Genomic DNA, 23869 nt, shown 5'->3' with positions numbered 1-23869 from the left:
TAGCGTTAGTTCTGGCAGGTCACGTTAGTCAAGCTCGCATCAGCTGACTCTCAGCTGATCCCCATCTACCTTGGGAATACGACACCCATCTTAAGCATTCATATATAAGGTCCCTCAGTGTTATCAGCAGTTTTTGCATTGCTCAATAGCTAATTACCCTTCTCCATCCCCAACTCCTCCTCTGTCAGTCGGGGTTTCAGACTTCTGATTCTCCTTTGAATCAGACTAATTCTAAAATGTGTACATAAAATTATTGAACTTTAACAATATCTGCAATACATTTATGTTGGTTCTGTTCTGTTTACTCTGGGGGGTTATTGCTGCTCTCCCTGCTCTCATCCATGCTAGGCTGGTGCAGGGAGTTGTTGCCCAGAACAGAACCACACCGCCAATCCAAACTGTATGCTAATTGTCCTGACAGAACTACATTTACAGCAATATACTTACAATGGAAGTCCAGTAGGCCAGCAGGCACCACTGTAAATAAATGTTTAAAAATGCTGCAAACAAACTATTCCATCATTTTGAAAGTATTGCAACCATTCTAACATGCTTCCTGTTTTCTCCACCAGCTCTTCATATGCCAGTATCATATTTGGCTGGCAGCGGACACCAAGGGCATCCTGGTCCTCATTCCTGGAAACCCCACTTTAAACATTATCGTCAGCACATTCATCTTTGTCTGTATAGCTCATGAGATCTCCCAGATCACCAATGACTTGGCCCAGGTGGCCATTCCTAAAGAGAGCGGGCCTCTACTGAAGAGACTGCTGGGGGCAGGGGTCTTTCTAGGTTTGGTACTGATACTGTCTCGAAACGAGTAATCCAGGGCAACCAGAGACAGTAGCACACCTCGTCCGGTGAGGATCCTAATGGATCTGTCTGTATAAAATCAAGAAACTCAACCAGCTTAGAAAAAAACAAAATTTCTAGGAATTGATCCAGGGAATTCTTACGGCATGGGTCTGTACACCTGTGCTCTGCCCTCTCATAGCTCTGAGATCTGTTTTATGGACAGTATTTAATAATTTATGTTTCTCTTTTATATGGGGTTATGTGTTTGTGTGTCCTCATTGTCTCCCAGTTCTCAGTTTTCGTACACGACACCCATGACTGCAAAATGTGAAGAAGTAATACATTGCTGCTTCTCACCTTGTAAAACTGAAAAAACTACATCGGCTCGTGCGCCAAATGTTTCCATACAAACAATTATTTGCATTCATATCACACCAGCAGCTTTATCCTTTAGGTGAACAACCTCTCGTGAAGATTATTGAAAGGCGAACATCCATTTCCATGCCATCATAAAATCTTAATGGGAGTGAATTTGGTTCCCACTACAAATGGAATCCATAAGCATGTACTGCTTCCATCAGAATGTTTTCCAGAAGTCGATTGTTTTGCTCCGTTAATTTTGGGTGGATGCTGGAGGAACAGCTTTTGATATAAAAAGTAAACTTGAATTATTAAGACAAAAGAAGTCATGCGCATTGATCAGACGCAATCAGAACACGATGCCCCCTTTCGATTGCACTGAGCGTCTTCCCTGCAGACTTTGAGTCGTCTGAGCCAGTTATCGTTTGGTTTTCTTACCACATGGGTTCACTCAGTTCATAAGAATACAGCTTAATGTTAGAGCCAGCTTTGTCTACGATCAGAGACCTCATTATTTATTGTTTAATATATGTCTTCATATCCTCTCAAACTGCTTGAAATGCGGCAACTGATGCCCGATGTTCATGTTCAGTTTAATGTATTTTTTAAAAATATATTACATGTAAAAAAAGTTAAATTTAATTATCGGTTTTCTGATAATGCTGTAAATAGATCCTTCATCTTGTGCCATTGAGAGACAAAGGCGTATTGTTTCAATAGTGGTACTTCATTCTAGATAAAATATACTGACATTTTGGTTGAGAAGTTGCATTTACTATGAAACTATCCCAATTTTAAATCTACTTTTCATTGCAGTTCAATATGTGAATTTAAAAGCAACTGCAAGGTATATTCATATTTTTTTTCATCAGTGAAAATGCTTTTTTTTTTCTCTAAGCAAAATAAAATCTGTAGTGTGCCATTATTTGGCACATTCATGCTACTAACTAAAGTTTTTTTTTTTGAATACTTCACCTTGTCTATGTTCATAAAATAAATTATCTGTACAGTTTGGTATAAGTTTTATTTAAAGAAACCCCAAAGGCCTCAAATGAATTGTGTATATAGTATGTTTTGTCCTAAAATGTGAAATTATTCATTTAATTTGGAAATGCCTTCATCTTATTGTACAGTCAATGTTGACGATAAATCCCTTCTAAAAAAAAAAATTTTTTTTTTTTATTCATCTTCATTTGTTTAAATGCCTTACATCCTCAGAAACAGACATATGCCAGCATAGTTATTTACTGGCAAGTGTATTAATTTATCAAAACCCATTTAATCATATAAGAGAACAAAACAAACAATATCAACTTGTTCAGATCCCAGTAAATGTGCCTTCATTAGTTGCTCATACAATAAAATTAGAACATTTGACAACATATTTAATGTGGATTCTATTTTAAAGTATTCTTTTAGTGTGCCCATCTCAACATTAGTTCTGACACTGAATAATGTTTGGATAATGCACTTTTAGACATGAGCTTGAAGCTACAGCTACACATGCACATTTGGCAAGATTAAACAGGCACAGAATTGAAGCCACATGAGATCACAGGTTTAGAGCTTCGGCCACCTTTCTCTCCTCAGGAATACCATTTACCTACAATGAGAGGAACATTTTAGAAACCTGAAATAGCTCATCTTGTTCTTTTTTGTTAAAACACATTATCACAGATGCAAAGAGTATACTTGCCTCTAGCCTCCGAAAAGTCGACATACAATAATTATCTCCTTTGTTAGCATGAATGAATGAACAGCATGTTAGACAGGAAGAGATTTCACAGCCGTCTGATGGCAGTTCATTATGTGTACACTGGGGTTCACCAGAGAGCAATGAAAGAGACTAAAGCACCAAGACTGCAATTACCATCTCCACTGCTAGGAGAATGGCCACAGCCCTTAGTTTTTATGGATAATTTAAGAAAATGTTTAAATCTATTTCTGTGCCATCTGGTATCAGGTGCTGTTTGTATCAATGGGATGAAAAGCTTAGGCATCTGTTTTAAATGCTTCACTTACCAGAGGACTGCTGCTGTGGTATTTGGATCTGACTTTGAAGATTTCTGTGAATAAACACAAAGCTGTGGTCAAAATGCTCATTACTAACACTCTTTTAGGGTTAGGAAATGAGAACCAATTCCATTAAGAAAAAATAGCATAATGAGGGTCGGTTGTATTAAGAGTTCTTGCATAAACTAAACTAAAAAAAAAAAAAAACAGTTTCGCGCACTTATTCTGCAACAGTGCAAAAGAGACATTGTGATCAGTGTCCGGCTCATGAACTAATGGCTCTAACGAGTCGGTTCTTTTCAGTGAATAGAAAAAAAATACTCAATACTCAACCAGTGCAGTACAATTTCCAAACGAATGAATGAGTATCTGTGAGAGTCGGTTCTTTTTAATTATTCAAACATAAGCTTATTTTCTCACCCTCAAGTTGTTCCAAACCTGTATGAGTTTCTTTCTTCTGTTGAACAAAAAAGAAGATATTTTGAAGAATAACCAAACAGTTACTGGTAGACATTTACTTCCATAGTAAGTAAATACCATAGTATTACCATAGTATGGTTCATACAGGTTTGGAACAACATGACGGTGAGGAAATGATGACAAAACGTAAATTTTTTGGTGAATCGTCTATAAATTAGTGTAGTTACTGATGGAGAAATGCATCTTTTGTAAGAATTGTTTCAAATTTTTGTATTATTAAAACTATAACACACTTGGCAATGGAACTGAATTTCCTTTTCAAAACACATATTCTTTAAAAGTACTAATAAGATCATTAATGCAACCATCAAAGTAATCGTAATCGTTAATTCCTATTCCAACTCCTCTACATTTTTTCTACATCTTCTTATCACATAATTCTAGGTCAGTCGTACTGATGATAATACACATATGTTAGATCTGTTCTAATCTCTCCAAGTCATCAGCAAGTTAATACTAGGTCACTGAGAGCTTCAAGCCTGTTTTTAAAGAACCTGTTTAAATGCCTTACATCCTCAGAAACAAACATATGCCAGCATAGTTATTTAGTGGCAAGTGTATTAATTTATCAAAACACATTTAATCATATAAGAGAACAAAACAAACAATATCAACTTTGTTTTTAAAGAACACTGGATTATAGTAACCTACTTTCTCATCTCTTCTTAAAGCAGATCCACCATTTCCAAACAAGAATTGTGCCTTACTTTCCACCCAGAAACCCTGATTAAAGCTAAAGCAACAGACTCACGTCTGCGTCTGCATGAGCGGCATGCTGGTGGTCTCGTAGTTGTCGGGGTGGATGGGTGGCACCACCTCTCCGCTCACAGGATGGAAGACGGGCAGTGTCGAGAGAGGCCACGAAATCTCCCGGTTCTTAGACATGCTGCGAAGCTCCTTAGTAGACTTCTGAATGGAGCTGTGGTGAACCAGCTGAATACTGGGAATAGAAGGAGCAACTAAATGACTATTCAAAGCAAATGCATGCACAAAGGTATAATACAGAATGTTTGACGCTGCTATGCAACCGCTAAACATTTATATAAACACTGAATTGTAACACTGGGTTATTAATCTATTTTGCAAAGGGGTATTTGATGAATATTTGAGTCTTTTGTCACACTACCTCATTATGAGTTATTTACAATTATAATAAGCTGACATATATCTCTGTCACTGAAGCAGCTGCCCATTGATGACACCATGGAGACACGGAGGCGATTGTATGAATGAGATGGAAATGAACATGTCACCATGATGGAGGATTTGAGATAACAAAACATAGGGAAGCAAAAAAAAACAGGGGGACCTATGTAAAAACAGGAAAAAAGATCCGAAAGAGAGAAAGAAAAAGACCACAGGAGAGGGAACACTTACTCTGGTGTTTGCATGTTTCTTTTTTCCCTAGAAACAAAACAAAATGACTGAATTAAATTCTAATATTAATAGTTAAAGACAACCACACAAAAGCCAATGGAGAGTGAGTCAGGAGGGGAATGGAGGGGTGTGAATGGATCAACTGAGGTCTGGTGATGCAGGGGTCTCCTTCAGGCTGCGGCAGCTCTGATGGCGGGTGACATCACCAGGAAACACACTGGGATTGGCTGATAATGAAGAGGAAACATCTGCTGGAATGGCTCTGAATACAACAGATGGAACCTTTGGACTGAGTGTGTTTCAGTTAATGATTAAATGGTGAAAAAAAAACCTGATGCTTGATGAAGATGGTAAGCTGCTTTTTGGCAGGGATGCGACCCTGTCTTGCCTTCCAGAATTTGACAAATTCTAGAAAAGCCCTCAAGATCTTCACTTAACTGATTCAAAAGATGCCAGACTGGCACTACATGGTTTACTACGATCAAAAAGTAATCTAGCGTTTAAATGTTGATCATTAAACAATGGCCACTAAGTTCAAGAGTTAAGTATAAGAGCAGTTTTGTGCTTGCTTTACTTTCACCAAGAGTTTAGCACTGGAACTTACACCCCTTCCCGTCGGCAGCACAAGGAATAGCCGAGGATGATGAAGAGGACCAGGGCGACAGCTGAGGGCACCGCCAGGGTGATCAGGAAGTCCGCGAAATAGTCTCTACTTTTCAGTGACTCAGAAGGCGGGTTGTACTCGCCGATGTCCGGCAGCACACCTGTGCCCAGATCTGGACGGTTACTGTGCACAGGAACAACCTTAGTGATGTCCACCTTCAAGAACAAAAGACAAACTGGGCTCAGCATAAATAAATGCTTAACACTATTAGGGAATAAATATGTTACACTTCATTATCTGCTAAATTTGTTTAGCAAAATAAATAAAATAGATTTTGAGGTACACTACAGTTTAAACGTTTTTTAAACAGTTCTGAAGCGGAGGTCTCTTATGGCTGCATACAGCAAAATACAGTAAAAACTTGTGAAATATTATTACAATTAGAACTCTTTTCGATTTTAATATATTTTAAATTATTCATTTTAAACGGTAATTATAAATAATTAACAATTATTTTATTCATGTGATGCAAAGCTGAATTTTCGGCAGCCATTACTCCAGTCTTCAGTGTAACATGACCCTTCAGAAATCATTCTAATATGCTGATTTTTTTTTTTTTTTTTTTAAACGTCTTATTATTATCAATGTTGTAAACAGTTGTGCCACCTAATAATTTTGTGGAAACCATGATGCTTTTTTTAGGTTTCTTTGATGAGTAGAAGTTCCACAGACCGTTTATTTGAAATAGAATTTCAAATGACAAATGTCTGTACTGTCTCTTTTGATACATTTAATGTGTCTTTGCTGAATAAAAGTACTAATTTCTTTATAAAAAAAATCTCACTGACACCAAATGATGAAAAAAAAAAGAAGTTTTTGATGCCCAATATTTTTCTTTTGCTGACTAAGGTTTGATGCCTCTGATATTAATCTTATATTTAATTTATCTCTAGCTTTATCTCAACTTTTATGAATAATTATAATTAATATAATTAAACTTCTACTTTAAATATTGTGAAAATAATCATATTCAATAATGGCGGGGATCGTAAAAGTCTGTCTTCTTAAATGTTAATTTCAATGTTATGATTTAAATGTAAATGTTTTTCTCATTACGTCTCCCAATAGTAAAGTTACTTTTGGCACATATAGCTAAATGTTTCTTAAACCAAAAGATGGCTATTGTTGGATTAGTTGTAAGTAAAGTTGGAATAATATCTGATTTGAGATGATGGAAAAATGGAATAAAATAATTTAAAAAAAAAAAATGTATACTGTACATATACAAAAGTGCCTCTAAAAGTAAATGTCATGTTAACTTGAACACAACAGTGGCCTCTCATGGTGGATCTCATTCCACATTATGAACCAGATCATCTGGTGCTCACCAGAGAGATCTTGCACCAGTCGATGTGAAACTGAGCTCTGAACTTCTTATCGCAGCTGATGACGGGCTCCATCTCCTGACTGCAGCGCAGCTGGTTCTGTGGGGTCTCCACCTCCCGAAGGCACGACGAGAACTGTACGTCTGCTCCCACCATCACATACACGCTGTGAACGTCACAGAGACTTACTGAAGGGCAAGGATTTATGCACAATATTCATAAATATTTAAGCTGAGTTTGACAGTGAATTAGCACTCGGCGTAACCATGATGTACAGGAAGCATAAAGGCTCTGACGACAATAGCACTAGATGGACAATATACATCTTCTGTCTGCAAATATGAGTGTTTTCTGCTCTAACTGAGAGCTTCTAAAATGCTTCATATGGAACATTTTATCTTCTGAAAGAGGACATGAATATTTGATGAGCAACTTATGCCAACGCATGAGGGAATCCCTCTAAAGAAATGTGAACCGAGACGGGCAGCCTCTTACGTAAATTCACAGTTCAATACACACTGCTCTTCTGCCTTCCGGAACAAAATGTTCTCGCTTTCGTGAGTTTTTTTTTTTCCAAGAGTGAATACATTTTTTAATAATATTGCAATTTATACAGTTACTAAACCACTTGTTAGCATAATTAAGATTAGCCAGAAGATACACTACTGCTACTACTTCATATTTGTTGATTTATATCACAAGTTCTGTGCCAATAAAATGTTTAAATAAATTATTTTCAGTGTATCTTTAGATCTCACCCCTCTTTCAGGTCGTTGATGGGTAATGGCACTCGTCCGCCCCGGTCCAGCGCTGAAGTGATGTTGATGGCATTGAGCCTCTCTGGTTGCCACACGTTCTTGACAGCACCGAGAAAATCTCCCAGCACCTCACTGGCTAACATCTCCTCAACATTTATGTTCTTGATGAAGAACTCAGCCTGATAGGGCAGAGGAAATTCTGCCAGAGAGCAAAAGAGCACAGACATGAACATATCTTCCTGTATGCAATTAGAAGTAACCTAAACTAGGTTATATAACAGTTGGATAATATGGCTGTCATGTCGAAGTGTCTCTTTATGGCAGATGGTGGTGAGCATCACAGTAAGGTCACATCTGCACTGAAACTGTTGCTCAGCTTAAAGCTAAACACAGACCAGTAATGGGAATCTCATAGCATTTAATATAAACATAAAGCAGATCCGCCTGTGAAAGAGACAGCAAATATTTTGCAACATTTTCCCAAATATAATGTGGTGAATATACTGTTAAAATACACAAATAAACAATGCTGTTACCTGTTTAAAAAAAATCACCTGTTTTTTTTTTACAGTGTTACATAATAGTGTTACAAAAACAACGTTAATGTCTGTCTGGTATATTCATGAATCTTATAATGACCTTAAAAATACATGTTTTCCATACTTTAGGATTATTCTCCATATTAAGGTTTTCAGTCAAACAACAAAGTCTTTCTTTGAGCATATGGCTGCATGTTATAATGAGATTTGCTAAATCAAAACTATAAGTCCTTGGCTCTCACCTTCTGTAGACATGATGTTTATGACCAAGTTGTGTCTGGCAGTTTCAAAAGTGCGTTTATTATACGCGGTAATCTGCAACACACAAGAGGGAAAGTTTAAGCCCGGCTCAGGACAGCTTTACATTCATACCATGCAGAGGAAGTCAGAACCAGATGCAAACACATAAAGTTTCTCAAGGGTAAAGAAGAATAACAAAGCCAAATCCTTACATGAATCTAAAGCCTGAACAATACACAAAGAGGAGATAAGCATTCTCATGCATACAATTTCAACTTTGCCCTGTTACCTTCTATTTTCCTAGCAAAAAATGATTCGATTTATTTCTACAAAAAATAAAAACTATACACGGCTGTTCAAAAGTTGGGTCGGTAAGATTTTTAAAAAGAAGCATTTTTCGTAACATTATAATATTGGCTTTATTGTCAATTTTGATCAATTTAATGCATCCTTGCTGAATAAAAAGTATTAATTTCTTTCAAAGGAACTTTACTGACCCCAAACTTTTAAACGGTAGTGTATATGAGGTCAGATGTGTTTATACATAACACACCTCGATGATAGTCGGCTTGCCCACATGTTCAGCGGTTGGTGAGCCATAGAGGACTCCATCACTATGAGAGGTTCTCTGAATGTACCGCAGCCATCCAGGCCTGTCGGGATAGCCTTTAAGGTTGGTGTTAAATGTGATGGGGTCATTACTCGAATCACCTGAAATGAAGAATAATTTTCAGTTGTATTTATTTAAGCAATAAGGTATGACAGACTGTGCCAATTGTGCTTTTGCATGGCTACAGCAAAATAAAAATATTATGGAGAGAAATGTTCTTTACATTCATTATGTGCCATATTTCACTAGAAGATATAGGCTCTGACATGTAAACTGACTTTAATATGTTTCGTGTGCAGTGATATTTGCTACTTAAGCAAAGTAGCTACCAAGGTGAACAGGTGTTTCATAAAATTAATAGAGCGAAACATTTATTCTGTATAGGCACATTACTGTGTAAGTAGTGGAGTAAATATACCTGCTTTTGGATACGGTGGGAACTCCCCTTTAAAGTATTCCCTCTCTAGCACATGAACGAAAAGCACTCCGGCAGAAGGATAAACGTTGCGGTCCGCATGCGACTTAGAGAGGATGGTGACCACTGGTGCGGACAGAAATGACAAAAGAATTAAATGCAGTGTAATGTGGCAGACTAAATTCCCTTACTGTAAACAGTAAAACATCTGCACAGACAATAAAGAAATAGCTATTAGAAAACAATCAAATATATATTCACACTACCATTCAAATGTTTGGGGTCAGTACAATTTTTTTGAAAATAAATTAATACTTCTATTCAGCAAGGACAAATTATGATCAAAATTACAGTAAAGAATTTTATAAAGATTTTTTGACAAAAACATTAAGCAGCACAATTTTTTAAAATATTTATAAGTTTTTCTTGAGCACCAAATCATCATATTAGAATGATATCTAAAGGATCATGTGACATTGAAAACTGGAGTAATGGCTGCTGAAAATTCAGCTTTGCCATCCATCACATGAATAATATAAATGACATTAAAATAGAATAGTTATTTGAATTGTAATAATATCTCACAATATTACAGTTTTTACTCTATTTCTGATTGAATAAATGCAGCCTTGGTGAGCATAGGAGACTTCTATCAAAAACTATTAAATGGTAGTGTATATACTTTATATAAAACCAAACATTAAATTTTCATAGAAATGTAAAAAATAAATAAATAAGATTTTGTTATACCATAATAAACAATTTGATGCTTGAGACAGACATAACAAATAATGTTATAATTTAGGTTTATGATTTAGAGAAGCTTAACAGTGATTATTTTTGCATTCATAATTTGTTGTCCTTTTCCAGTACTCCAATGTAAACTCTCTATTTTAACTTGTATTTATTTTTAATGCATTTATGTAACGGGGTGTGTTTCTTTCTTTTAAAAATCATCTGAGTGGGAGTGTGTGAGAATGTGTTATGTGAGCAAGTGGGTAAGTGTGTGTTGGGTATCAGGCCAATCAGTCCTACCAGGACGGTAGTACAGTGAGTCACAATCTCAAATGCTCATTGCACCTCTCACACGCCTTCCCCCACACCTCGCTCAGCACATCAAAACCCTTTCTCTGGCATAACACATGCACATAAGAGTATATTCTCTATAAGAGTATATTCAAGCATTATTTCAGAGGAAAGCACTAATTTTTTTCAGCAGTTTATAACAGAAACTGGAGAGATGGTTGCCAGCATGCTTTTAGTCTTTCTTTTCTCACTTGAAGTCAGCTGGGAGGAAGCTGATTTTAAATCTCCACAGGGGAGTGTGCTGCAGTGGGAGAAAGCTACTGCAGCGATGCACTACAGAAATGCCAGATCTCTTCAAGCTTTCAGATACAAAACAGCTCCTAGTACATCACTCAAGGCAGAGCATGTGCTTACACGGCTCCAGACTGCGACTAAACGGCTCGCATTTGTGACCAAAAATATTAATTTTGCTGAGATCGCCACTGGCAACTATATAAATTTACATGTTCTGACTTAAAAATATGAATTGTGACTGACGTGTGAAAGACGTTTAGTTCCCACTTTAAGTAAACCTTAAAACTCCCAGGACATCTACAAAATGGATTAAAATGCTGATGCAGTATAAGGAGGGGAGACATAAATACATGACAGTATGAATGAAATGTTAAGGTGTTTAAAAATAAATAAATAAAACACGTTTATTCTGTGTTATAAAAAAATTAATTTGGCACCTATTTTTGTTTCTTATAGAAGGCAATGGCTCCTTAAGTGATTTTTTTTGTCTGGAGCCCTGGCTTACATGGAGGCACATTAAACTGGTCAGGACAGCACAAACCAAGGGATTACACAAAGAAAGTTGACATAAATATGAAGACATAAAGATAAAATAATCTTTCGATACATCAACAAACAAACAAAACTGTCCTGTGGATTAGAACCAGCCTACCCCAAAAATTATCTCTTTCACACACACACACAAGCATAATGTCTATAAGAGTATATAATATGTAAATTATTTACATTTTAAATGAATAAAATAAATGCTATTTTTAAATTGCACTTTAATTTACACTATTTGCAATTAATGTTATGCTATTATTCCTGCAGAAAGCAGGCTGTAAACAGAATGATTATGTACATTTTCTGATTATTGGTCCAATTATAATCAAATGATGAAGAAGACCATTATAATTAGGCTATATTGAGACAAGCGGTGAAGACTTTTAGTATTTTATAGAGCTGATTCAGGTATCTAAATCACAACAATAAATTCACACACACCAACACACCTATATATTGTGCATCAAAAGATATTTTTTAATATATTGAAATATTATTAGTAGTTATTTTATGCAAATTATTTACAATTGTATTTAAATTAATAAAAATTATTGTTAATATATTTTCTTGGTAAACTATGTCCTATTCAAAATGTTATGCTATTATTGTTGCAGAGGGCAGGCTGTAAACGCACTGTTTATGTACATTTTCTAGTGATTACTGATGTAGCAAATTATCGAATAATGATCAATTGATATTTATAATGGGAGATTACAACAGAGTACAGGCTATATTCAAACAAGCGGCGCAGACTAGCACACTTTTACAATTTTCTGGATCTCATTGTTGGAGTGATGCTCTACAGTCACACTAAAGTATGCAGATTTCGGTAGTTACTGCATCCTCCACAACATAGCACTCAGAATGAGAAACCAAGATGGGAAACTATGTCATGTGAACTGCACTATACAGATTTTTTTGCATTTTTGTGTTACCTCATTTGCATAAATTCTTTAGTGAACTTATTGCTAAAGCAATGCGGACAGTGCATGCAAATAAACACTATAAGCAAGCATAATTCATAATTTAATGAGTTACATTACTTTTTTTATGGAAAGGTGTTCTATTCCAATAAGACTTGCACTTCTGGTCACATGTGCAGAATTGTGAAAAAACTGCTAAAAAACAGACTATTTTGATAAGCAACAGCTTTCTGAACAGCTGAGTCATTAGTAATGTTTTTATCCATGGTGGAGGTATTGATCTGTTTCTGGGGTGTTGATGGCTGTGGTTTTGTGCACATGGGGTCACAGATGCATGCTTTGAATAATTGGAGTGCCAGATGGTTTATTCTGTCACCCTGAGGGCGACCTTAGCCCAGAGCCTGATATAAACCCGAAAGCGACAAAACCACATCCCAGACTCTATAAAATGTAGGGGTGTAACAGTTCTCGGTAAAAAAAAAAAAATCGAACCGTACCATTCTCCACCCACGGTTCGGCACATACTTGCACCGCGGTTCAACTTAAATCTGACAACGCATTTGTAATATGGTTTGTTAAAAATAACAACACATAAAACAGACAGAGATTCGGCTAATGTATGTTTCTGTCGATGGATACACATTCTGGCTTCCCAATACATTACAACAACGATGAACAAAAAAAACGTGGACAAACCTCTTTGTAAACTTTGTTCAATGCCAGTGCCGTATGTACAAATTTAACCAGTCATTTATGCCGTCATCACCTGAACAGCACACGTTGCTATCTGTGTTTAAACTAAATGCATTTATGCCTTGCCTGTTTAAACATTCAAGAGCCAAAAGACACGAATGAAAACTCGCATTCAGGTCTCAGGTCTCAGACAGCGCGCACATATTGAGTTCTCTTTCAAGTCTTGTGCTTGAATGGACAAATTCACACAAAAATTATGTCAACATGCCCGTCTTGGTTAGTATCCTAGCAGACATAGTCGGATGAACGTACAGTATCATCAGTGTACTGGATCCGTGCATTGTCTTAAAGTGACAGCAGGCTATATACCTGCTGTCTGTGTTTTTAATGTTAATCAAAAAAACAAAAGACAAGGATATCATTCACTGCTCTTTATTGAATAGCTTTTGTAACTTTAATAAGGATTAATCTTCAATTTATACAGTAAAATATGCAATGTTATTTTACATTTGATTATTTTATTCCATTTCTGTACCTAAAAACTAAAGTTAGAACTACCTAAAAACACCTGAAAATCACTTTTTATTTTATTTATCTTTGCTCTATTGTATTTATTTGTGATGTTGCTTGTAGTTAGATTATTTGTTCTTATTTTTATTTGACAGTATAGGCCTAGTCCTTTTTCCCCTAAAATAGCACATACCGAACCGTACCAAAACCATGGTACAAAATTAACCGTGAGTAATTTGAACCATTACACCCCTAATAAACTGATTTGAATACTATGTGAACTCAAGGCAATCTGAAGGTAATCCACAATATTATATTCTAATGGATCAACCATTAATGGTTAATGCCAAACTTTTCAACGCTAAGTAATGGAAGAGCGAACACACACATGCGCAAAGCCCTGCAGTAGAAATGGCTAATCCTGGTTTATGATTTTGTGGGCCGACCTTGGGTGGGCCAAATGAAGATATTCATCATGTGCCAACTGAGAAAAGACACTTTCTCTTTCGCTCCCTCCCTTTCCGTGACACAGCCAGGGATGTCCTACTGAACTGTCGAATCAGCGCTGTGCTGACTTCTCTTTTCCGGTCAAAGGGGAATTCATGCACTTCACGACTCATTGGGGGGGAAAAAACAGTGTAGAGTCAGACTAATTGCAGGATTGTGAAGACATCAAACTGTTCAAAGTACTGCGCCTGGATGTCAGTGTTATGCACAAAACTGGGTCAGCTTGTCATGACTAAGTTGTAGCCGGGAACACACTCAAAGTGAAGCGAGTGAATGCTTTTCTCAAGCCGTCCATTTATCAGGTAATACCGATTTTAATTTTAATACATTTGAATAGTGGACACTGGTTTTAATATCAATGCATTCATTTATAATGGACATAAAACGCAAAATGTATTATGCACATCAAAAGGTGTATGCAAACCATTTAAAAAAAAAAAAAAATGTTATATATTAGAGGTTGAATAACTGGGCAACTGCATGTTATAATATACAAACAGTGGTTTTGTTAAAGGAGTAGTTCTTCCCCTTCTACTTCAAAAGAGTCAAGAGGAAGGTGAATTATATAGGTTGGTGATTCAGCAGGTTGGCAGGTGTTAAGCCCAAAAAGCTTTACACAGCAAAGTGCCGTGCATGTGTTATGATCGCTTCAAACATGTCGGCTTTGTCTCAAAATCTAGTGAGCTGCCTACCTAGTCAGCATTATGAATATCACATTTACCACTTTGGGTATCTGGCTATGCATGCCTATAATGTCCAAGCCTTCTGTATAAGTATTTCATGAATTAATCAGTGTACTGAATTAATATTTTAAGAGAATGAATCATTCCAGTTCACCTGACTCATATTTTTCATTCATCTGCTGTACATCTCTCCTTTTTTAAAGTAGGATATATGACTGCGTTAGTCGATTATTGTTATTTCTTGATAAAAGCAATTCACAGCCGTTCATAAAATTATGAAAAACAACAATAGATCTGTTATGTTGTTTTCTGTGGTCTCCCAGTCGATTTTTAATTGTAACGTTAAACAAAAATGAAAACATTAATTATCTAGCATAACCTGCAGAAAAGGCCACTGAACCGATTCAAAAGATTCGATTCACTTGGATGAATCACAATCCCCACCGTTACTAGGCAGGCAACGTACTAGTTTTTGAGACACAGCCAGTCTTTACAGTCACTCACCGCCACTCTGAAACACTGATCTCTGTTTGGAGTCGATCAAAGCCCGGGTTTGGCCGTCTATGCCACTGAGAGAACGAACAATTACGGCTTTTACAACGGACAAAGAGGAATAATAGAGGAAAAATGTCATAAAACCATTTACTAAGAAAAAAGGCGTTGTGATCTTGACCAGACAAGAAATGACAAGAAATTCCTGTTGTTTAGGCAAAAGAACCAAGTGTAATTATGTTGCTGGCATTTAGCTACCGTATAAGACCAGCGGCAGGTATAAAATAATATATTATTAGTGGAATCTGCTATATTAACGTCACCTACACGTAATACAGTTGATACACCGTCTCTGCCGCTTTGAATTAACGATTAACTGCCAGTCAGTTTATCCATATGATGTAATGAGAACGAGAGCTATTCCGTTAGCCAGCAGGCTAGCTATCATCCAATGGAAAAGAACGAGTATTTCTCCCAGTGTCGTCGTCTCAGGTCTATATACGTACCCACTATGAGCCCCGCGAAAACGCCAACCGAGGCCATCGTTCACTTGCCGCAGTGGCTTTTAACATCACACATTTGAAGTGTCGCTGGTGGTCCTCGGGATGTGACAGCCATAAGCATCATCCTCCGCTGCTCGGATTCCTCCCACTCACTGAAGCTGATGGGCGCTGGTTGGCTGAAACATCTGGCGCAGAAGCTGGAAAAAATCACAAGCTATATTTACAGGGGGACCCAGTTAGGACGGAATGGAAAACATATGTAGTACAATCCATACAATAATTATTTTGTAGAATGCAAACCGAAGCATTTATTATTATTATTTGGTTTATGATATAAGATTTAAATAGACGTTTATATAATTTGCATAATATCTATCTAACTAGCTCCCACATGACTACTTTTGCTCATGTTTTCAATTTATGTGTATTCTGTAAAATTTCTTTCAGTCATTTTTTGCAATTTTTTTATTTAGGCTACCTGAACAAATTTCTGAAAACTTTGCTTAGATTTGAAGTCTTTCTTGCTGAGATTTCCCATACTGTGTTAAATCTTACCAAATTATTAGCTATATATGATCTTATCTTTTGTACTGATTTGTCCTTTGTTTAGCTGTTTGTATTTCTCCTTTTCCATTCATTCATTCATTCATTTCAATGCAATACTGTTCCTTATTTGTAATTAAAAAGATGATCAGTGGGAAAAAAATTAATGTTTTATAATTAAATATAATTACAATAACAATAGTGATAATATTAGCAATAATTATTATTATTAAAAAAGCACATATTGTATTATATATATAATTTAAAGTGGCTGAAAAAAGTGCAATATGTTTATCATTGCTGTTTGTGACTGACACCACTTTGATTTTACTTTCAATTTTAAAATTGATGACTTATGTACACAGTAGCATGACCACTGAAATGTGATTTATTTATTTATTTGGTTTCAGCATGTAGTGCAAATGCAGTGCTGTAAGACACAAACGCAACCCCTCTCTAAGGATAATGCACAGGAGACTCCTCCCTCCCCCATCCATGGATCTGGCTTTGTAGGATGGAGCTGTCAGTGATGCAGGCGATGTGATGTGATGTGATGTGATGCGCGTAAGGGTTGGTTGTTCATCATCTTTGAATAGCGCAATGGTCGCACTTTTGCTAAATGCATATTTACATTTGCCACAAATGTGTTTCACGTTTATTTGCGTTATGCATGTTGTGAGCGTTAAATGCACGCTGTTATCTAACCAACAACAACTGTTTTACATCTCACTCTTTTGTTTTGGAGCAACAACAAGGGAGTTAAGCAATACTTGTGCCACTTCTGTTTCGTGTTTGTGTGCGATGTTTTGCTAGCTGTGGCTAAATACACTCGCTGGAATGAGCTAGGTCTGTAATTTTGGAGTGTTTATGGATCTGGCTTTGTAGGATGGAGCTGTCAGTGATGCAGGCGATGTGATGTGATGCGCGTAAGGGTTGGTTGTTCATCATCTTTGAATAGCGCAATGGTCGCACTTTTGCTAAATGCATATTTACATTTGCCACAAATGTGTTTCACGTTTATTTGCGTTATGCATGTTGTGAGCGTTAAATGCACGCTGGTATCTAACCAACAACAACTGTTTTACATCATGCAGGTAGCGTGCACAGTTATATTTTGTCCTTGTGTTGGTCTGAAATGTGCATCTGCCTTTCCGTGCTCTTATTATTGATATAAAATATTAATTCATGAGATGTGGGGTGGGATTTTAAAACCATCCTGGCAGACAAATGCAGCGGCTGTCTGCGGTTTACACGATGGGTGATGGAAGGCAAATCTAATCTGTGAGTCACATCGAGATCTGCGTCGAAAACACATCGTGCATCAACATAATCGCGCTGAAACTGAGTGCTCCGTCGGCCGTTATGGCAAAGTGATGATCACGCATTATGTTCAAGAACCAGGGCGGTGGATTCTAGAGCCAGTGCAAAGGCATCTTCCAGCATCCGAGCCCCCTATTCGATGTGTTGTTTACAAACTGATGTGCAGAGTTGCTTTAGAGATGTTGTTGTTTTCATCTGCCCTGCTGCTGTTTAGTAGGCTATTGTAACAACGAATTTGGGGAAGTGACTCTATTAAGTCAACCCAAATCTAAGTTTCACATGTTTTTGTGTAGATATGTGAGCAGACTTAAAGTTAAGTTTGAGATTCATGTCTCATCAAAACACTAACAAAATTAAACTGCTTTATTTAATTGCAAAATTCAGAGTGGGCTTATAATGTGTATACATTATATACTGGAATATACATTTCCAATGTAAATGTTTCACATCATATTAGACACTTCGATTTAGATTCATTTTTGATTAGTCAGTGTGATTATATACTGGAATATACATTTCCAATGTAAATGTTTCACATCATATTACACTTCTTCGATTTAGATTCATTTTTGATTAGTCAGCGTGACTAATTAAAGAGCTGCTGTTCAAACTGGAGTATCTGAGCATCCATTCAACAATATCCAAACATTCTCAGTCTGGATGTTACTTTAATCTTACCATGGTCATCTTAAAGTCAGCCAGTTTCTCTGGTACACTCCTTTCTCTGGCTGAGCATCTATTTGGACTATTAAGCTTTCTGCCTCAGGTCATTGTATCAACTTCATTTTTTTTTTTTTGCCAATGCTGCAGCTTGTTGTGAGACTTATTTTTAGGCTCTGTAGTCCCAAATTTTTTTGTTTCTCAGTGTGTCTTCACAATAAAATGTAAGTGGGTAAAGTTCTTGAATTAAAAGGATGTGTTCTGAGCACAGTGATTTCAGTTAATGCTTTTTATAAGAAGTTCTGTACTGTAGGTTCTTATCTTAGTGAGCTTATTAGGAACAATAGGGGTCAATGCAGTCATTTCTAATAATCCGACTTGACAAAAAAAAAGTTATATATCTTTGATTATACTCACAGACAGATCATTAGATATTTTTTGCCTCAAAAAGCTTCTATATATATAATTTTATGTTCATTCTGAAGCATCATGTGACACTGAAGACTGGAGTAATGACTACTGAAAATTCAGCTTTGCCATCACAGAAATAAATTACATTTTAAAATATATTCAAATAGTAAACTTTGTTTTTAAATTGTAGTAATATTTCACAATATTACTGTTTTTACCGTATTTTTGATCAAATAAATGCAGACTTGAATGAACACAAGACTACTTTCAAAAACATTAAAAAACATACCAACCCCAAACTTTTGAATGTTAGTTTATATACTGTATGTATATAATATAACAACAACTAGGCCTATGTGGCACTTATTGCATATATGGGCTTAAGGTCACTTACTCTATAGGGTCACAAATTAATGACAAGTTTCCACTTTTTACAGTGTATAATTGTTTGCTGTGCACACATAATTGCATAATTTGTAAACAAACAAGCTACTCATAAAATTTTTGTAAATGTTTTCAGGAATTCCCAACAAAATGTGATTGCACCCAACAAACATCCGGAAGGAATGTTACTGAATATTTGAAAAGACCTCCATTGTCGAGGCTAAGATGTTGAAGACAGAGGCCTCGGCAGAGAGAAATACCCTGAGGAGCGCTTCCCCACACCGGAATGCCTACAGGGCAGAGTTCCAGGCTCTAAAGAAGGCTTTTGACCAACCGAGACAGGATGGAGACCCCAAACTTAAGGACACGGAGGGGGTCAGGCAGCCTCGAGGGCGGCAATACGGGGCCCATGTCAGTCGCATCAAGAACATGTTCATGCAGATGGGGACTGAGAATGCTGGGTCCAACAGACGATCGAGGGATGAGACCTCCCCGCCAAAACTCAACAAGCCAACAAACTTCGTCAACAGGGTGGATGGATCAGTGGTCAAATTCCAGCATGGCACTGGAGAGCGGACTACCGGTGGCCAGCATAACTCAAAGTTCTCCGAAACAAGGAAACTCTTTGAGCAGAGCTCCAGAGATGCTTCACAGTCGCCCGTGTACTCTTACGGCCGGGACAAGAGGGGTTCTCACGAGCATTTGGATGACTGGCGGGGGGCGCTTTCTAACAGAGGCAGTACGGACTCTTTGGATAGTCTTTGCTCCAGGACAGAGGCCTCATCTCCCACTGTGAGTCAGCTCAGTGCTGTGTTCGAAAATATAGACCAACAGGGCTCCGGTGGTACTTTCCGAAGAGGCCATGGAGGTGGAAGAGGACTGTACTCCCCAGATGGCTTACAGAGACACGGGGAGGCCAGCGAGGACGACACCAGTGCGCGACAGTCTCCGTCACATGGTTTTTACAGGACGCGAGTGGGTAGCAAGCACAATCTGCCGGTTTCTTCATCTTCAGAAGATCTTCTCAGTCCTAGTCCTCTGTCGGAGGCCGTGGACCAGGTGAAAACTGATGAGAAGAAGCCCCAGGAAACCTCCGAGGTGGTTTATGGATCCAGTGAACCCAAACCAAAAGATGAGGTAAACTCAACCGAGGCCGTAGATGGTTCTTCAGCTGCGGCTCAAGTCAATGACGCTGCAGGAAATTCACATGAGTCTACAGCTACCAAGGTCCACGAGGACACAGACGGTCATGTGAAAGAGGAGTCTAGCCGGATTACCGAGGATCAAATTGAAGAACCCAATGAGGAATACTGTAGCAGTGAGAGAGTTATTTTCACTGCCGATGGAGATGCTTGCTACCAGGGCTGGGGGGAGAGCTGCACAGACCCAGAGGATGACCTATATGATGAAGATCTTTCCTATGACCCAGGATTAGAGATTACAGAGATTCCTGGTATTCCAGAGGAGGACAAGGAGGAAATTCCACAAAAACGGAAAATTCGATTCAGCTCTGCTCCCATAAAAGTAAGTTTATTGCTGGTCTTTAACCATATTAATGGGTCAGTTATGTGACCTTTAAAGTTGACATGAATGGAAATTCAGTTTTCTAAATGCATCTTATTAATCTTATTGTGAACAATTCATCCACTCATATGTTTCATTTTTTTAAACTTTTTCCTAATTTTTTATTAAAATGTGAAAAACTCAGTTTTACAGAGAAACAAATGTCTTTTCTCTGGTGACGTATGGTGGACTTCCCCAATTATTTTTTTCTGTTTAAACCCCGCCTCATATTCAGATCTGCTTCCATCCAATCAACAGTCAATGGATAGAACCAATTTCCACCTTACATTTTTTTTTCTTTTCCGATAATCACAAAACAGAAGAAAAGATATTTCACTGCTTCCATTCCGTGTTGTTTTATTATTATTTAAATATTATTATAGTATTTATTAATTTTTTTCATTGCCTTTTATTTTTAAATTGTAGTTTAAATTTTAGAAATGTGTTATGTGCAGTAGTTATTTTCATTAGTTTTTGTTTTTAAAATATTTATATTTAGCAGTTTTAGTTCTTGTAATTTTTGTACTTACGTTTAAAAATTAAACATTTCAATTATTTTTAATAATTTAGTTTTAGTTAACAATAACAATGCAGCTTTTGTTCCATTGCGACAGTATTATTCAGAAATACATTTCATAAATGTACTGACTTAACATTTCATAAATGCAGTTTTTTTTTTTCATTCTTTTTGCCTTGAAATATGTATTAAAAACTTTTGAAATTAGTGATTAAGGTATGCTCACTCAATAGCATAATCATTTTTCAAAACAATATAAAACTCACATGAATACAAAGAGTACATTTGTATTTTATATTTTTCCTTCCTTTTAAAAGATTTTTCTTTTCTTTCTCATGGACACTATTAAATGTCATTGGCCCTAGTTTACACTTACAGTATATTTTCCAAATCTAGGTATGCTTTAAATTTTCTTAAACAGACTTGCTTACAGATCACCTGCATCTTGTTATTGAGTTCCTGTTGTTCATCTTGTCTGAAAGCATAGTCATAATTGAATCTGTAGAGGCCATTGATGCCCTTTTTTATTGTTTTTCTCCAAATCTAGTGAGAGCAATTCTCTGTTTTGCCAGCCTATGTTAGTGCTATTTAGATAATGAGCAGACAGAACCATAAACTGACATCCAGAGGCCCACTCTTGCCTGCAGGGAGATGAACACATATAGCTTCTGTCCTCACATGCCTCGCTGGCTCTCCTTGCTGTAGCTTTTCACACCACCACTGTCCCCATGCTTGTCAATCCATGCTCCTCTAGACTATATCAAGTCATGCTCCTATGAGAACATGGATAACCGCTGTGTTCGCAGCTTTTTTCCAAGGTGAAGCATGAAGGTAATTACAGTCTGTCTATCGATGTCTTGTTTGGAAGGAGGCTACAGAATCACATTGTTTAAGAGGGGATTTTTATGATGTTAATTTCTCAGAAATGCATTTTACAGTCAATTAGAGTTCAGCAGATAAATTCACTTAGCCAGCATTTAAATAAATTATCTTTGATTTGGCCATATAATAGCACAGCTGTGGACTAGAACTGTTGTCATTGATTATTTGCGATATCATGAAAATCGCTGCTGAATGTTTGAGCTGCTGGAAATGTGTTTACATCTCTGGCTATTAACTCCGATCGGAAGCTGGATGGAGATGTGGGAAAATGCTTGAAAACAAACGTCCCCTGGTTGGATCAGTCCCGTTAATACCCTTAAGCAGTGCTGGACCGATTCCCCTCCTTCTCTCAATGGGTAAACGTGATGTTTGCTCACTAATCTCCCTCACACAAGCTGAATTTCATAGAGCGGTCGTGGTGTGCCGGTATTAACTGAATTAAAATGTCTGTTTGTACACCTTTTTGCTCTTGAAGTATTGTATTCTTAGGGTCCCTTAATCAGATCACAATGCTACTCTCCATTTGAAATCTTGGATCCGGCTGCTAATTATAAACGTGAAATATAGGTCTTCACAGCTGCCGAATGACAAAAGTGTGACAGTGCATTCGAACATATGGTTCGAAACTGGCATTTAGATCAGTCTGGTAATACAGAAGTGTCCTTTAACTGTGTTCTTTCATAAATATTCATGAGCTAAATATTAAATAAAGCATAGTACTGTAACAGATGGAGCAACCAGAAAATGCCAGCCTTTTGTAAAATGGCATTGTGCCGGCTGGGTTAACTGTCAACTGGACTGAACTGCCCTGGTCATTAGTTTGAGAAAGAGACTTTTTCATGAGTCGGGGAATTTTGAACCCAGGCCACATGGTTTTTCTGCAGCCACAGAGGAAATAACAGTCTGTGGTCTATGTTCAGACTTGAGTAAGCAAATGATTTGTGGTTAAACGTTGTACATTCACAAGACTAGACTAGCTTGTCGTTGAATAGAAGTGTCAGTCATTAATCATACTGAACATTTTCTCTCTTGCTCATCATGTTTCTTAGTCGTTCATTAAGTGGGTCGTTTCCATATCAAAGCGTTTCAATGCGTAATTAATGTAGAGTTGCTATAAGAGGCTCTTGTGCGAGCAGCTCTAGTGGCTGTGTGGAATAACAGCACTCTCAAAGGCCCTTCCCTCAATTTACTCTGATGATTACAGGTTCATCAGTTTCAAAATGATCACATCATAATTCTCTGATTCAACTTTTTCAATTTCATGCAATAAATTAGGCTTGTATTATTTATCCTTTTCCATCTGCATGTTTGATTATTTGATTAATGACTTAGCGTTGTGCTTGCCAAACAGAGTCATAGGTCTGTTTAGATGGGGTTTATTACCTAAATTCAGGTAATAAAAATGCAAAAAAATAATGCCTATTTAGCATAGCAAAATTAATAGGCTTGCCTTTTTTTAACTTTTAAAAGGACGGTCAAAAATGTGGTCTTTTCAGGTCTGCGCGTCTGTGGACAAGTTGCATATCATCCTTACATCCTATAGACCTTATTCAGCGCCATATTTAATTTGACAGAAATGAAAACTAGGCTTTTTAAGGGAGAGAAGTACAGCTCATTCAAAGTATGTTTCTATGTTTAACAACATACTGATTGTTCGGCTGACGAAACATTTTTCTGACAAAAACTTTCAGAAGACAAATGCTCCATAATACAGTTTTGTGAGTTGTGAAATCATCTTGGACCTTTACAGTGCGTGCCATTATAAAGACTGCAAGTCTATCCCTCACAGCCTTGTTTTCATCTGCGCTAAATTCAATATGGTGTCTAACCTGAATT

At 37.0% G+C, this 23869-nt stretch overlaps 3 protein-coding genes across 9 annotated transcripts in view; 2 read left to right on the top strand and 1 right to left on the bottom strand.

The window, feature by feature from the left end:
- Positions 1-2080, top strand: part of LOC107731667 (CAS1 domain-containing protein 1) — a 12766-nt gene extending 10686 nt beyond the window's left edge. The window contains exon 18 of the mRNA XM_016542819.1: positions 573-2080. Within this exon, the coding sequence (XP_016398305.1) occupies positions 573-824 (252 nt within the window). The 3' untranslated portion in view covers positions 825-2080. The remainder of the gene's footprint in view (positions 1-572) is intronic.
- Positions 2081-2173: 93 nt separating this feature from the next.
- Positions 2174-15913, bottom strand: LOC107731676 (epsilon-sarcoglycan-like). 3 transcript variants are annotated; one of them, XM_016542827.1, is made up of 12 exons: positions 15757-15913; positions 9580-9702; positions 9105-9262; positions 8554-8626; positions 7773-7971; positions 7018-7180; positions 5630-5844; positions 5026-5052; positions 4400-4588; positions 3178-3221; positions 2852-2889; positions 2175-2758 (listed from the first exon to the last, which is right to left on the bottom strand). In XM_016542827.1, exons 1-12 carry the CDS (start codon positions 15791-15793, stop codon positions 2708-2710), a joined length of 1317 nt encoding a protein of 438 aa, XP_016398313.1. In that variant the 5' UTR covers positions 15794-15913; the 3' UTR covers positions 2175-2707. The 3 variants fall into 3 exon arrangements, with proteins under 3 accessions (XP_016398318.1, XP_016398313.1, XP_016398325.1); XM_016542832.1 differs by lacking the exon at positions 5026-5052 and having other exon boundaries at positions 2174-2758; XM_016542839.1 differs by lacking the exon at positions 2852-2889 and having other exon boundaries at positions 2176-2758; positions 15757-15912.
- LOC107731638 (neurabin-1-like) overlaps positions 14140-23869 on the top strand; it is a 48753-nt gene continuing 39023 nt past the window's right edge. For 3 of the 5 annotated variants that reach the window (XM_016542810.1, XM_016542789.1, XM_016542780.1), the window contains exons 1-2: positions 14140-14377; positions 19208-20595. In XM_016542810.1, the coding sequence (XP_016398296.1) occupies positions 19297-20595 (1299 nt within the window). In that variant the 5' untranslated portion in view covers positions 14140-14377; positions 19208-19296. Of the gene's footprint in view, positions 14378-15866; positions 15925-17200; positions 17223-19207; positions 20596-23869 lie in introns of those variants that run through there. The other 2 variants (XM_016542798.1, XM_016542804.1) reach the window with 2 other exon arrangements.

Source organism: Sinocyclocheilus rhinocerous, unplaced genomic scaffold (assembly GCF_001515625.1).
Source record: "Sinocyclocheilus rhinocerous isolate Xijiao unplaced genomic scaffold, SAMN03320098_v1.1 scaffold193, whole genome shotgun sequence".
NCBI lineage: Eukaryota > Metazoa > Chordata > Actinopteri > Cypriniformes > Cyprinidae > Sinocyclocheilus > Sinocyclocheilus rhinocerous.
Note: the sequence above shows the minus strand (reverse complement) of the source record. Positions and strands in the feature narration are given on the sequence as shown.

Bases quoted from the DNA above. Each gene is read 5' to 3' on its own strand.
- LOC107731676 (XM_016542827.1), bottom strand. From the start codon at position 15,793: ATGGCCTCGGTTGGCGTTTTCGCGGGGCTCATAGTGG. The intron at 9,263-9,579 runs GTATATTTACTC...TCTTCATTTCAG, and splicing joins CCCACCGTATCCAAAAGCAG to GTGATTCGAGTAATGACCCC. The intron at 7,181-7,772 runs GTGAGATCTAAA...TGACGTTCACAG, and splicing joins ATCAACGACCTGAAAGAGGG to CGTGTATGTGATGGTGGGAG.